Genomic DNA, 14442 nt, shown 5'->3' with positions numbered 1-14442 from the left:
AGTTGCAGCCAGTAATGCCTTTCGAATGTACTACCAGTCCCTTCATCTTTTCGTAGGGGGGGAGGGATGAGGAGGGGTAATACAATGCATACCATCCCTAGCTAGTCTCTCTCGCTACTCCTATCTTCCTCCATTATCATTTGTTTTCAACTTTTCCAAGGTTGCCTGACACTATCAGGAACTATTTACTTATTTTTTAGGGTACCACCAGAAATAAAAATATCAGCTTTGAAAGGAGTCGATTTTCAACAGATTTTTATGGGACAATTATGAAAAAGACAGGTAACCGATGTTGTGGCACAGTGCAAAAATAAAAGTAAATATATATACACATCTATACTTATTTATTTATTATTTACAAAAGTTTGCAGCAATTGCCAATCTCTGCTGGAATCTCACCTTGAATGTCTGGGAAAATATATTAATAAAATCAATGACAAAATTCACTCTATTTCCTCCATTTTATCCAAGTTCTTCTGGCACGGCCCTCCGACACCTTAACACATGCGACTAACTGAGATCATTGGGAAGAGGAGGTTGGGATGGGCTAGTGGGGCAGATGGCCGAGTGGCAGTTATGAATGCACGCTAGAATCAATCCATTTTACCGTGAAATGATTGCTGTCCAAAAATCCTTACCTTTAGAATCAATCCATTTTCTTCCCCACCTTTCCTATTCTCTTGTTTGAAAACGGACAAGACTTCAAATAGCCGCCACCGGGATGTGCAACCCGCTTCACAAGTACATTAAATGACCAGGTTCTTTGGTTACTGTGGCTTGATAAGAGAATTGGGAAAACTTCCCAGACATGGGAGGTCGAATTCCAAACCTTTGGTTTTGAATACATCCATTACCATTACCAAAATCAGGTGGTATCTACCAAGCATTAAAAATATCCATTCAATAAGAGATGATAACCCGAATAAGATTTAGGTAGAAGCTTGTTGTAGTTAGGATTTGAAAGCTCCCAAACAATATATCTAATAATATAACTAACTATAAATCCACACTGAATCCAGAGTTTAAATTCCTACAATCCAAATACAGCATTGGCACCTTACGTTATATTGCCCACAAAATCCTGAGAAAAGAAGTTTCAAGTATTAAAAACAGACTCCACTATTGAAAATACTTTTGTTATAATTTTCAATATCCCATTGCCTCGCCACAATCTAAATAGAGATCAATTCATCAGGACAAGCAGAATCTAATTAATTTTTATCCCTAAACTCTCCACAAAACTGCTCACCGACTAAGTTTCTACATGAATCCCATACATTTTATGGGTGCCAAGTCTAATGGAATTCCATTAACACTCGTGAAGTGATCACATAAGCTGCAGGGTAGGAACAGGAAACAAAACTATTACACAGTTAATTATTCAGCAAGTAAATCTTCCTACTGACAGTTCCCAACAAACATCCTCCCTCCCTCCTCTACCCAGCAACATGGCTTAAAAAAAGAGAAGAAACATAAAAACTCCACTTACCCCTCCTACCTTTGTCACAATCAAATTATTTTAGTAACAGTACGATCGTCAAAAGAAGTATTAATACAAATGTAAAATAGCCAATTTGCACAGATCCAAGACATTCAAGCCCAAGTAACATAAAAGTGCAAAACGACATGGCACCAACAGAGAACACCAGTAATTACTTCACAGTTGAAGAATACAATACCAAGAAACATCGACCTTCTGGGTTTCAAACATGTGCTACAGAGTTTCTTGCAATTTTTCTTTACATTGTCATCCCACCAACTAGGTTATGTAAATATAATGAGGATTTAAAAAACTTAAAAAGTACAAAAAGCTTCTTAAATTCTTTGAACATTATAGTATTAAGGACTCTGCTAATTGATATTGGAGAAACCAACTATAAGCCTCATTCTCACCTAGCTAATGCCAACTTTTGGGATTAACATAACACGAGAAGAAAAAAGAGGTGAAAAATAATTTAACTTTAGTGCCAATAATGGATATTTTAATGCAACGACCCAAGTAAAAGGTTTCAATTGGAAACGTTATGAATGAACACCAAAACCCAACCCCAACCCCAACCCCGAATGGGGTTAACAACCAGGTCCATGCCCAGAATAATTTGGATTTAGTGCCAATACTTCATGAACTTTTTAATGCACCAGTCCAACTCAAGTAGTTTAATTTATCCCAAAATTTGAACACAGAATGAATGGGTAACCACCCCAACCCAACTAATTAAACCATATAGCCACTAACTTTATCGAAAATTTCAAATATATCTTAGGATATAATGCACTGGCAACGAATAGTCATAATGCTAATAAACCAGAAACGCAGTCATTAAAAGACTTGTTGCCCTCTTAAGGTAATGCAATTAAGAAACCAATTGATGCTTATAAGCAATATTCCAGTTTCAAGCTTTCTCAGTTAACAGCAGTGCAAGTGAATGCTTTCCACATGTTTCAGAGCAACCTTAAAATGGTACATTGCAATCAGTATCAGGCATCATTGCAAAAAGTAACTTCACCATCCATAGCTGAAAACATTACCACCTAGCACCCAAATTCTCCCCTAAACCATAAAGATCATTGGTGGTTCAACCACATAACTAGCACACCTCCCAACTTGGAATAACTTATAATCCCACCTACGCCTTGATAACCAATTCAATTAATTCTTCCAGCACAACAAAACTGACCAAACCAAAAACCAATCTCATTATTTTATCAACATTTGCGCACCACATTCAGTCCGGGAGAGAAACAATTAAGATATATTCTAGGAAGATCTTCTCGAACAATTAGTAAGTTCACAAACTCGAAGAAAAAAGCTCCACAGACAGTGGGATGTAAAAATAAATTTGCCAAAAAATTAGTAATTACATGACATTCTGATTAGCAGCTCCATAAAAAATTAATTAGGGAATATTCGGCACAAACAACGAAGTAATTACACAATAAAGCCCAAGCATTAAGATCACTGAGCTAAGAATTATCCTTCGTAATCACACTGACCTTAATAAGTTCAAACACGAAATTCATTAACAAATGTCAAATAAGAAAATCCTTTGGTTTAACGTATAAAAGTTAATAAGACCAACCAGATCATAGCAAATTTTACTGTAAGTAGTGTATCTACTGGGTCTTGACCTCACAATGTATTTGCAAGTTAAAACCATTATGAATAAACATGAGAAAATAGATATCATAATAGTTAAGCAACAATAAATAGAAGTCGCTAAAGCCCATGTCAACACTCAATAGATCCCATTATAGATCAAGCCTTGAAATTCATCAACCTCAAACAATACATGCATGTACTTGTGCTGGAAGCAAATGCCAACATGAAGAAAATTATGTAAATAATATTTTTATCCATCAAAAGGAACCGAGAAGCCTTTTTCTGTTCAAATACATTAAAAGCAATGTAGCATATGGCTCCTACACTAGGTAGAGAATTTTCTGAATACTAAAACTAACCTAGCTCTGTCAACATTGACTACCAGCCACAGAAAAACAAACCACATCTTAAAGGGGCACAGAAGAGGAGAAGCGGCGACAACAGTACAGCCAACCATTTCATCAAACCAGAGTTTACATTTGTCTGCATTCACCAATAACCATTTAAAGCATGTGCGCCCAAGAAGCTGTCAAATACCTGAATCAAACACCCATTCAAACTCAATCCATCATTCCACATTCAGCATACAAAAGAAGTATTCAAGCTACACTAAAAGCAAAAACAGACAACTTCAAAACAAGTAAAAAACCACCTTGCAACACAATCAATGATTGAAAAACAGTTCAAGGAGTCCAGGAAATCAATAGTCATAGGTGGCTCAATATCAAACACTTTCCAGAAGACATCTCAAGGATACGGACAGTGCCAATCAAACCATAAAAGCAATAGAGACATTGGGACATTGGGCATGGGGAATGCACTTCTGAACATTTACCTACATTGACAGTGCAAAATTTGAATTTAGAAACCCAACTTTTCCAACATTACTCCAACCCCACCCCACCCCACCTAGCCTCCTTATCAGGACCAAGATATACAGTTTCACTTAGACTGTGAACCACATGCAATCACCTTCCCCATGAAGCATCTTCTAGAATTTCTGATATGGGTTCCATGCAAATAACCAGAAACTTAAATTTATATTACCATGGAATACACACCAAAAAGCATCAAAAGACTCCCAAATAAAGAAAATGAAATCTTTTTTTCACACTATGTATAAAACATTGAAGTGCCATCATCAAATTGAAAAGAAAAGAAAATAACAATTTTAAATGATCAAGTACCACCATAAGATGAATACAAAACATCCAATATGCAGCTTCACCCAGGAGATTTAACAAAACATAAAAAAAAAATCGCAGACTCGCAAATGCACCCATGTCAAAACACCATCTCTTATGAACTCATAAATGCACAATCAAGTTGCCATGTCAAAACGAAACTCAACCACAAATTTACCAATTTTGAGGACAAACCCTTGACAAAAAAGAATGGGTGAAGGCGAACAGACACAAGTCAGCCTAAACAGACTGCTATACAAAGGCCACAAACAAACCAAAATTTATACAAGTGTCACCAATCAGACAACAGAAAATAAAGGTCAAGAGAACATTTGATACAAAGGAGATAGGCAACATAGCCTATGAGGTTGCATACAAAACCTTCACAGGGTTCATAGAACACGGATAGCACCCTAGGTTAATTACTCAAACAAGACCAGCATTCTAACACAAAGTACACTACTGCCAATAATAAAAACACCAAGCATCGTTCCAGGGGAGGCCAAACGTTTAAAAAAAAAAATGCAAAACATCTTGTCCAAAAATTCTAGGCAAGCCAAAAGCAACGATGAAGAAACTTAGAAGGGAAAAAACATAAGAAAAATAAAAGCATATGACAAATTTTAGCGGACTTGTGGTCAAATAAATTTGTTCACGAAAAGAGATAAATTCAAGTATAATTGCAGCACTATCAAGCATACAAAGAATATATTAAGACCAGAGAAAATATGACGATAAAAGATGATACAAACCCAGAAGGCACAAAACTATAGTCAAATGTTAACCAAATACAAATTACAAAAAATTCCAACCAAAACATTGTCACAAAATAGAAAATGAGAACACATAACTACGGGAAAAGAGGTAGATAGCAAAGCCTAAGAAAAACATGCTACAATACATCAATTATATCCAACCAAATGCAAGGATCTCCAATAGAGTAACATAACCAAAAGTATTACTTCAGAAATCCTAAAAAATACAGGTTGCAACATTAAGAGCACATGAAACCACATTTGCTAAATATGGGAGCTGACGAATATCAAGGGTTTGGATCAGAGATTCCTACACTGAGTTGTAGACTGAGTTATAATCTTGAAGAATACTACAGTGTTCTTAGATAGTAGAACCTTGCTTGATGGCCTTCTTCACCACTGTCACCTTTTTTACCGTTTAGTAAATCTTAGAAGAAACATCACAAAGAATACAAACTATGTCAAAAAAACTGATAACAACCTCCATTCATGCAGTATAAGTAGACACAAAATTTGCTTTCGAAACAAAACAAAACAACAAAAACTACACAAAGAAACGAAGAGACAAAATCACAACAGAACCACACAAAAATAAATTGCAACAGAAAACAAAGGAGAAATATATTGGAGGAATAAAAATAGACTAAAAAAAAGAATACCTCAGTAATAAGGAGGCATGCTCTGATACAACCCACCAGGTGGTACCCTAGGCACCGGCGATGTCCCTGTAGGCAGGTTATGCTGGCTTGGATACGCAGATGTCAAACCATAGTGCCCACTGTCTGGATAATTCCCAGAAGGCATTCCAACCGAAGTTGGCGGCAAACGATATAAAGACGATCCGCTACCACCCAAACCACCATAACCACCGGAAGTAGGTCCACCATACTGTGAAGCGCCGTATGGACCACCACTCAAGCCTGCACCATAGCCACCTGTGGCACCTAACGAAGATGGAACCTGAGTCCCAACAGACAGGCCAGGAGCACCAATAGACGACTGCAATGGCGAGTTCAGATTATGGTGGTGATGGCCACCCAATGGTGGTTGGCCCTGATGAGCACCGGAGAAACCGCCATAGGCAGACAACCCAGAAGGATGACCACCGTAATGAGAAGAAAGAGTGCTCGGCATGGAAGACGGTGGTGGCAAGCCAAGTCCATCGCCGGCAATTTCTCCGGGGACACCAGTGGGGGGTTGAACTCCTGCAACAGCTACTCCAGGTTGGCCAGGCTTCGCCTTCTTTCCTTCAATCGCCAATTTGCAGAGCAACTGATGCCCATCAATGTTCTTGGTGGCATCAACAAGAGAAGCCTTTGCGGCCTCAGCAGTTTTGTAGACGAATAAGGCAAACCCTCTTGACTTTCCGGTCTGCTTATCGAACCCTAATGGTCCCTCCTCTATCTCACCATAAGACGAGAAGTGAGCAAGCAAGCGATCCGCAGGCATATCTGGAGGAACATTCCCAACATAAATCTTACGCATTGACACATCAACCGCCGGTGGCTGATTTGCAGTGGGGCCCGAAGTCCCTGGGGCGGCGAGCTGAGTGACAGTCATCCGACCGTCGATCTTCTTACTGGGCTCCTTCAAGGCGAGCATAGCACCGTCGATGTGCTTGAAAGTGACAAAGCCATAACCTTTGCTCTTCCCTGTAGCCTTGTCGAGGATGACCACGGCTTCTTCAAGATCACCGTATTGTGAGAACAGAGTGCGCAGGCCTTCGGTGGTTGTGTCCCAACCGAGACCGCGGATGAACAGCTTGCGCTGCGCTGGATCGCGATCGGCAATGGCACGGATGGCATCGAGAACGTCTAAGTGACAGGCGGCGGCATCTTGTAGGATATCGAGAAATTGCTCTTGAGTGAAGGGTTCGATAATCTTGCGAGTGTCCTCTGATGTTAACTTCGAACCTAAAGCAGCGTCGCCATTCTCGTCGGCCTTCCTCTTCTTGGTAGCAGGATCCATGGATTCAATGATAGGGTTGTGAAGGGGAAGAATTTTCGGCGACTACCTAAAAGATATGGAAAACCCTAACCCTAAAAACCCTAAAATCGACAGAAACACTTCTGTATTGGTATATATGGAGGCTAGTAATTGCCGCCGACTTAAAAAGACGGAACCGCTTGTGTGTGAATTCCAATGAGATACTTCTGCGTAGTAGGGCAAGTTTCGCTGTACGCCAGTACATATGCCAATATCGGAACTTCAGTCAATGGGCCTAAAGTTTTCATAAAAAATACCCATATCATTAAGTCAAGGCCCATCACCTGATGTATCCCAATTTGTGCACTTCTTATTTCTAAAGCATCTAGGGTAACACAAGGGGATCTTTATCCTCTCAGGTTCCTGTCCGGTATAGTTCGTACGATTCCTTTCATAGGAGGGGCAGAAATGACTATCTTATCCCTTACTCAAACACACGGCTCGGATAGGGTCCACCCCCCTCTTATTAGAGGCACTAGGAAACTGTATCGGACAGGGAACCTGAGAGGATAATTTTCCCTTGGATCCGTGGTTGGTAATGAGGTGGGATAAACCGTACTCTCGGACGTCCTAAGTTTAAACTCACCATATAAAGATTAGTCTTGAAAACGTGGAAGAAAGTGTTCCTTGTATGGACATGTATTGCCATGATTCGTGGGTTTAAACTTTTCATTTTGAATGTACAAAACTTCTTAAGAAGTTAAATTCAATATGACCATACACCGAGTCTAGACTTACAATGTTATGGCAACATAGGGGAAGTGGGAAAATGTAAGATGATGTGACATTATATTACCACATAAGCATAAGTGGTTTTCATGTACCTATGGGAATTGTGACTCTCATAACTCCTTAGGCTCCTTTTGGTTGCAAGGGACATTAAAGGAAATGGAAGGAAAATTTTCATATTTAAAAAAAGAATTTTTATAATCATTATCCCATGTGACACCATGTGACAATATCAATAACTCCAAATCATTCCATATTTGGTATTAAATTCCACTTTGATTTGCATCCAATTCCCTTTGGCTTAAAATGTAAAATAAATATTATATGTAAAATGTATATTTATTATATATAGTAAAAAATTTGAGTAGTTTATCATCCAAGGTGGGAGTTTTTCTTGGTTAAAAATTTTCCTTCTTTCCTTTAATTCCTGCACCAAGAGCCTTAATGGTGGGAGTTAAAGATAGTATTATATATACATTACAGGTCCTGACTCCATGTTCATATACAAAAGAATACCATTGAAACTTTTATTGTCTAGAAGAGTGAAAGTTGCCAAAAGATCTTGTTGCATTCGTCATCGTAGCAATATCGCCGTCACCGGAGAACTCATACACACGTAGGGTTATGTTCTCCATCCTTCTCTAATTCATTTCCGCTTACAATTACTATAAATTTTCTTACACTAACCTGACTCAATGTTTGTCCCAAACCTCCACAAATTTTGAAAAACAAGACACAATTCCAAAAATTCTTTGACCATGCAAGGAAAATAATAGGGTTTTCTTCTTCTTCTTTTTTAGGGGGGGGGGGAGGGGAGGGGAAACGTGTATTGATCTCAACATATATCTTCTTAGACTTGGAATTGTTTTATGAGGACTAATGTGATTCACCTACAAATTTTAAGGTAAGGATTGGCAAATAAAATGTAATAAAAGGCAATAAAATCTAAATTCAAGTGTGTTTTCTCCATAACAAAAACGGAGACAGAGCATTAGTGGTGCTTGGAGTAGACATGGTTTGACCCATTGAGTTGAGGACATATTCGTTATACGCACAGTGAACTTGTCTCGCAGTAAACAAAAATATAGTGCAGGTAGCCCTTTGGTCATGACATCAATTAGCTAATCAAAGCTACTAATGTGTTAGCCGTAAGATAGGTGACACCAATTTTGTCACAGTAGATGATTGGGGAGTGACATGAAACGGCAAGGTCCCTGAGTAGTTGTTGGAGCCATTATAGCTCTACTACAACTTGCAATACCCTTGTATTCAGATTCAGTGGATTAGCGGGTCATGGTTTATTGTTTCTTCGAGCTCCAGGAAATTAGATAGGGCTCGAGAAAAACATAGTGCCCACTTGTGGAGCGGCGGTCATCAGAGCAGCCACCCAATCAATATCTGTATAAGCATATAGGTGAATATTTGGAGAGGGCTTGAGGTACAAACCAAGGTGCATGTATTGAATCTTTTAGGTATTATAAGATTCATTTGATGGCTGCCCAGTGATCAAGTGTGGGAGAGTATGAATTCGAAAACCCAATTAACAGCATAGGCAATGTCTGATCTTGCTAAGGTAAGATATTGTAATGCCCCAACCGTCAACCAAGAGTGACATCCAGGAAGGGGTTCCCTTGAAACCGAGACAGAGCATTAGTGGTGCTTGAAGTAGAAATTGGTTATGCAACATCCATGTAAACCGTGCATAGTAGATCAAGTGTGTATTTGCTTTGGGTAAGATAAAGCCCTTGAGAATTGTGTGTAGCCTTGATGCCAAGGAAATAATGAAGATTGTTCAAATCTTTTTATTGGAAATTTTGTGGCAAGAGACTTAAGTCTAAGCTTAATGGCGTTGGGTTGACTGCATGTAAGAATTGTGTTGTCAACATAGAGCAGGTCCCTTTTTGCACATGAATAGGGAGTGGTCAGCCTGCGAGGCAGTGAAGTCAAATGAGCGATGAAAAGTTCCTAGGCAGTGATGCTGAAAGAAACTTGAAGGCATACTTAAACTTATGCGCCCTATGTGGGCAAGTGGGAGATGTAAAATGATATGGGCCACGGGCCGGTCCAGACCAGCCACAAGGGACAGACCGGCCGAACCCGCACAAGGGAGAAGGAGGCGGTCACTTAAGTGACCAACTCCTCTCCTCCCCTCTCTGTTAGAATCCCAGTGGGATCTAAAAGGGGCAGTCTAGGGTTTTTGGCTTTATATATGTAAGATAGCCTAAAACCCTAGTGCAGTTGATAGAAAACATACTCTCTCCCTCTCTTCAAGTCCTGTGTTTTTTGTTTTGGGTTTCCCATCCCTGCTGCCCAGGGATTTGTGGTGTGGATTTCTCTAAGGAGAAACCTGTAGAGATCGTGAAGCTTTGTTGGCGTGCTCGTAACCATAAGCTTGGCTTCTTTCGCTACGCATCTGTACACATTCAGGTATGATCCAAACCCTGGTTTATTTGGATCTTGGTGTATGTGATCTAACAGATGCCATGTGTAAGGGGCCTGTTTGAGGCCGTAGAGTGCCTTTTTCTAGAGCACAAACATGATGAGGATACTGAAGATCAACAAAGCCTTGTGACTTTCACAAACACTTGTTCTTGGAGAGAGCCATGTAGAAATGGATTTTGAACATCAAGCTAGCGCATGACCCATCCAGAGGACATTGCGATGGATAAGACGGTTTGAATGGTGGTGGGCTTGACTACAGGACTGAATGTATCAAAGTAGTCAGTCCTTTCTTGCTGTTGAAAGCCCTTTGCCGGCAAACGAACTTTATAGCATTCAGTGGTCCCATCAAAGGGGTACTTGATGGATATACGCGGCCATTTGGACACAACAAGGTTCATAGAGTGATGATAAGGTACAAAGTGCCATGTCCTCGCTCATACCCTGTCGCCATTTGGGATTTTTATTTGCAACGGTGAAGGAGGTAGGTTCAACCTCATGGGCAAGCATAGTAGAGATGAGGGCTTTGTTGGGGGGGGAGGATGTTAGCTAGGAGATTGAGTTTGGTGATAGGCTAAGTGATGCTTGACCTAAGATGTGTGACCATCTGATGAGAAGGTTGGCAAGGGGAGGGCGGTGATGGGCTAAGGGAAGCGGGATCAAAGTTGGGAGAGGCGTGAGGATGAGTCTACTGGTGGGGAGATTGTATGGAGGAGACAGAAGCGAGGCGGTGGTGATGGTTGGTTGTGTGCCCCTAGTTACCTGGAAAGGTGGGCTCAGTCCAGTTCATTTTAGACGATTTGGGAGATGGCAGGAGGGGGGGGGGGTGTGTGAAATAGTTATGTATGGTACTTTGTCGTCTGGAACTTTGAAATAGTTGAAGATACTCTTCTCTTGAAGCATTATAATCAAAATTCTGCTTGCAACCTGAGTGGTCACTAATGGGGTTCTATAAAGAAACTATAGTAGGAAAGTATACATATGAACCTAGATTTAACAGATCTGATCATGTAATGTAGTAGAGAAATAACTCTGAAATCAAAATTATTATATGAACTTACAAGAAAAAAAAGCTTTACAATTACTAGGATATGGAAAACTTCATGCATTGCAAGCTCTGCAATGCTGCATTAATTTTCAGTTTTCCTTCCACGATGGCCTACTGGGACAAGATTTGGGAATTTAGTAGTCTTCTTTCTTCACATAATTTACAGCCATCATACATGAAAATTGACAAGGTATGGTTGTCTTCTTTAATAAGGTAAGCTCTTAGAACTCGAGCAAATATCCAAAGACTTGAGATTCGAAGAATCAGTAGCAGAATTTGCTCTCCTTGTAATCAATTCCATATTCTGGTCTAGACTTTGTTTCACCATACTCTTCATCATCAATTTATTCCCTTCCCTGCTCTCCCTTTGATTTATCAGGGAACTAACAATGATCCTTCCTGTTTGGGGCCCAGAATGGGCTCCTATTTTTGTTTGCCTTTCATCTTTGAACCATTGCAAAATTTTCAATGCTCTCTTCTGAGCTAGTGGACTCCCCAACAAAGCCACTTCAAGAAGAACAGGAACAATTCCTAACTGTCTCATCTTCTCCCTTTGTGCTGAGCTTTGATATGCTAAGATCATCAAAATGTAAGCAGCTAATTCCTGACATTTGGGTTTCTCTTCCCATGTCATAATCTCAATAAAGCTCTGTGGCACCATAGGATCATTTTCCATGGCTTTCTTACCCATCACAGTCACCATCAAGTTCCCCAAAATCGCTAGAACTTTCTCGGTAGCTTCTTTTTCCAAGCACAGGCTCATTAGAGTTGGTACCACACCATTAGAAATCAAAGGTCCTATGTTGTCCAACATGGTGGAGAGGTTGTATAGTGCCCCTAGGCAAGCTTCATTAGTTTCAATGCTTGCCTTTGAATTAAGGTTCCCAATGAGAAATGAGAGCATTTCGGATGAGGCAATAGGGAACTGAGCAGTAGCTAGAGCAGAGATAGAAACCAGGAGTGTAGCAAATTCTCTTCGCACCAACTCATCTAGAAGATCAAGGTTAGTTCTGGGCAATTTTTTAAGGATCTCTGCTTCCACCATAAGAGCCTTGTTGCTGAAAACCAAGACACACAGAATTTAAATCTTTAACAAACAAGGTTGACAGAAAAACTAAGTTATAGATCAGGATGATTTGTTTTGATTTGATTTGATTTGATTTGGTTTAATTATAAGAATAAGTAGATCATTTGAAGAACCATAAGACTAAAATAAGATTGTTTGGTTGAAAGATTAGAAAAGTCAATCAGACACTCAACTAAATTTGATTTCCAATTTTCAAGATTGTCTGCATATATGCTCCAATGGAATCTGAACAACCACACTAAATCTTATGGGTTCTTACCTTATTTGAATTGTTAACTATACATAGGAGATAGAACTACTAATATTTCATCTCTATATCTGTAGTGTCCCCTCACACATTGACAGAATACCCTTATAATCCACAGCTTTAATTATCTCTCTCTAACATGTCTTAATAAAAAGACCAAGTTTCGGTCAATGGAGAATCTCTTGACCGAGGTCGAGGGCATCATGTGTAATTTGGGGAGGGTAATTTTGATAATTCGTAAATAGACGATGGTCGTATGTTATCACAACCTCATCACTTAGGGGTATTTTGATCATTTCACATACAAAAGCTGGTAATCGTACACTATCGGGCAAACTACCAAAAGATTTGTACGATAACCCACCTCATCATTTAGGGGTACTTTGGTCATTTCACATATAAAACTGGCAATCGTACACTATCTAACAAATCACCAAGAGATTCTTACGATAACCCACCTCATCATTTAGGGGTATTTTGGTCATTGCCTATAGAAAAGCTGGTAATCGTACACTATCTGGCAAACCACCAAGAGATTTGTACAGTGGCCCACCAACTCATCGAAAAAGATATTGTAGTGAAAGGAGTTCCTCTACCACAAATCAGACGGTGATAATTTTGGAAAGTGAAACAGGATCCACTCACGTGAAGGGCCCACACCCGCTCACGGGGAAAAATGTAAGGGTACTTTGATAATTTCATACAAGCAAGAATCTCCGTCCCTTGCTAAAAGCCGGCGAAACCAAATTCTCACGAGAATGGTCTGTCGAAGCTTTTGTCCAGTAAAAGTCAAAATCGTTGAAAACGAAAGTCTCAGTGGCTCAACCAACTAGAAATTTCGAATATCCGGCAACGGCGAAGAACGCCGGTAAGTTACCGGCGATCATTGATTGAATAAGAAATTGGATTAGTTGCTAACAAACGCAGGGTGCGTACTGTGTCTCATTGCTCGAGAATGAGGAGAGTAGAACGCACCCAAGCGACCAAAGCAAGTAAAAGTGCAATTAAGTATGGGAGATTAGTCGATTACTTACGTGTGACTGCCATTAGCAAGTTCAATTAAAGCCTGAATCGCTAGTAGCCGGCGAGCTGACACGTCGGATTCAAGCATCGACACGAGCGACGGAATAACACCGAGAGCAGCGAGCGATTTCCTGGTCTTGAGATCCTCTGCGGCCAATCTCTTGATTTCTATTGCGGCAACGTCTTTATCTTCCAAGCTTCCAAAATGAAGTTGCTTTACGGATCTCTGCAACACGATCAAGTCTTCCTCAGTTCTGCAGCCACCTTCGCTTACCATAATCTCCTGTTCCTCTTTCTTTTCTTCTTCTTCATCGGCTCTGGACATATCAAATCGATCGGAGGATTTGGTACACTTTCCGGCGGTCTTGAGTTGGATAAATCGTCGGATGCGAGTGAAGAATCGGAGCTGTGTAGAGTAGGAATAGAAGCGAGGAGTAGAATCGGACATGTTTGTTTATTGTATGTGATTAGAAATTTTATCTGATTTAAACAATAAAGAGGATGACTTTAATATGCAAAAGTGAAAAGATACAAACAGAGAGGGGGGGGGGGGGGGGAGAAGGAGAGAGTCAGAGAGGGCGGGAAGGGAGGAGGTTCCAGCAAGGCAGTAAGCACATGTGCAGAGGCTGAAACGTTGCTTTTAAAAAGGAAAAACCACAGATATTTTGGACCGGAATTGGTTCTGACCGATTTGATCCTGATTCCGTTTTGTTAAAATCTTGGTCATGACCCACTTCAAAGAATAATGCTCATATTCGTTTTAAAACATTTATCGGCGACTGGTAGCAGCGCTCATTCTAAAATAGTGATGGCAGAGCTTCAGTCAATATGAGTCATTGATCTA

At 40.0% G+C, this 14442-nt stretch overlaps 2 protein-coding genes across 2 annotated transcripts; both read right to left on the bottom strand.

Annotated features, from left to right (window-relative positions):
• Positions 1 to 3324: 3324 nt before the first annotated feature.
• Positions 3325 to 7097, bottom strand: LOC122649933 (UBP1-associated protein 2C-like). Its single transcript, XM_043843200.1, has 2 exons — positions 5699 to 7097; positions 3325 to 3637 (listed from the first exon to the last, which is right to left on the bottom strand). Exon 1 carries the CDS (start codon positions 7005 to 7007, stop codon positions 5700 to 5702), a length of 1308 nt encoding a protein of 435 aa, XP_043699135.1. The 5' UTR covers positions 7008 to 7097; the 3' UTR covers positions 3325 to 3637; position 5699.
• Positions 7098 to 11312: 4215 nt separating this feature from the next.
• Positions 11313 to 14056, bottom strand: LOC122651443 (U-box domain-containing protein 7-like). The gene is made up of 2 exons (XM_043844828.1): positions 13610 to 14056; positions 11313 to 12299 (listed from the first exon to the last, which is right to left on the bottom strand). Exons 1-2 carry the CDS (start codon positions 14044 to 14046, stop codon positions 11447 to 11449), a joined length of 1290 nt encoding a protein of 429 aa, XP_043700763.1. The 5' UTR covers positions 14047 to 14056; the 3' UTR covers positions 11313 to 11446.
• Positions 14057 to 14442: the final 386 nt, after the last annotated feature.

Source organism: Telopea speciosissima, chromosome 2, assembly GCF_018873765.1.
Source record: "Telopea speciosissima isolate NSW1024214 ecotype Mountain lineage chromosome 2, Tspe_v1, whole genome shotgun sequence".
NCBI classification, from domain to species: Eukaryota; Viridiplantae; Streptophyta; class Magnoliopsida; order Proteales; family Proteaceae; genus Telopea; species Telopea speciosissima.
The sequence above is the reverse complement of the archived record's forward strand: the minus strand, read 5'-3'. Positions and strand labels throughout refer to the sequence as shown.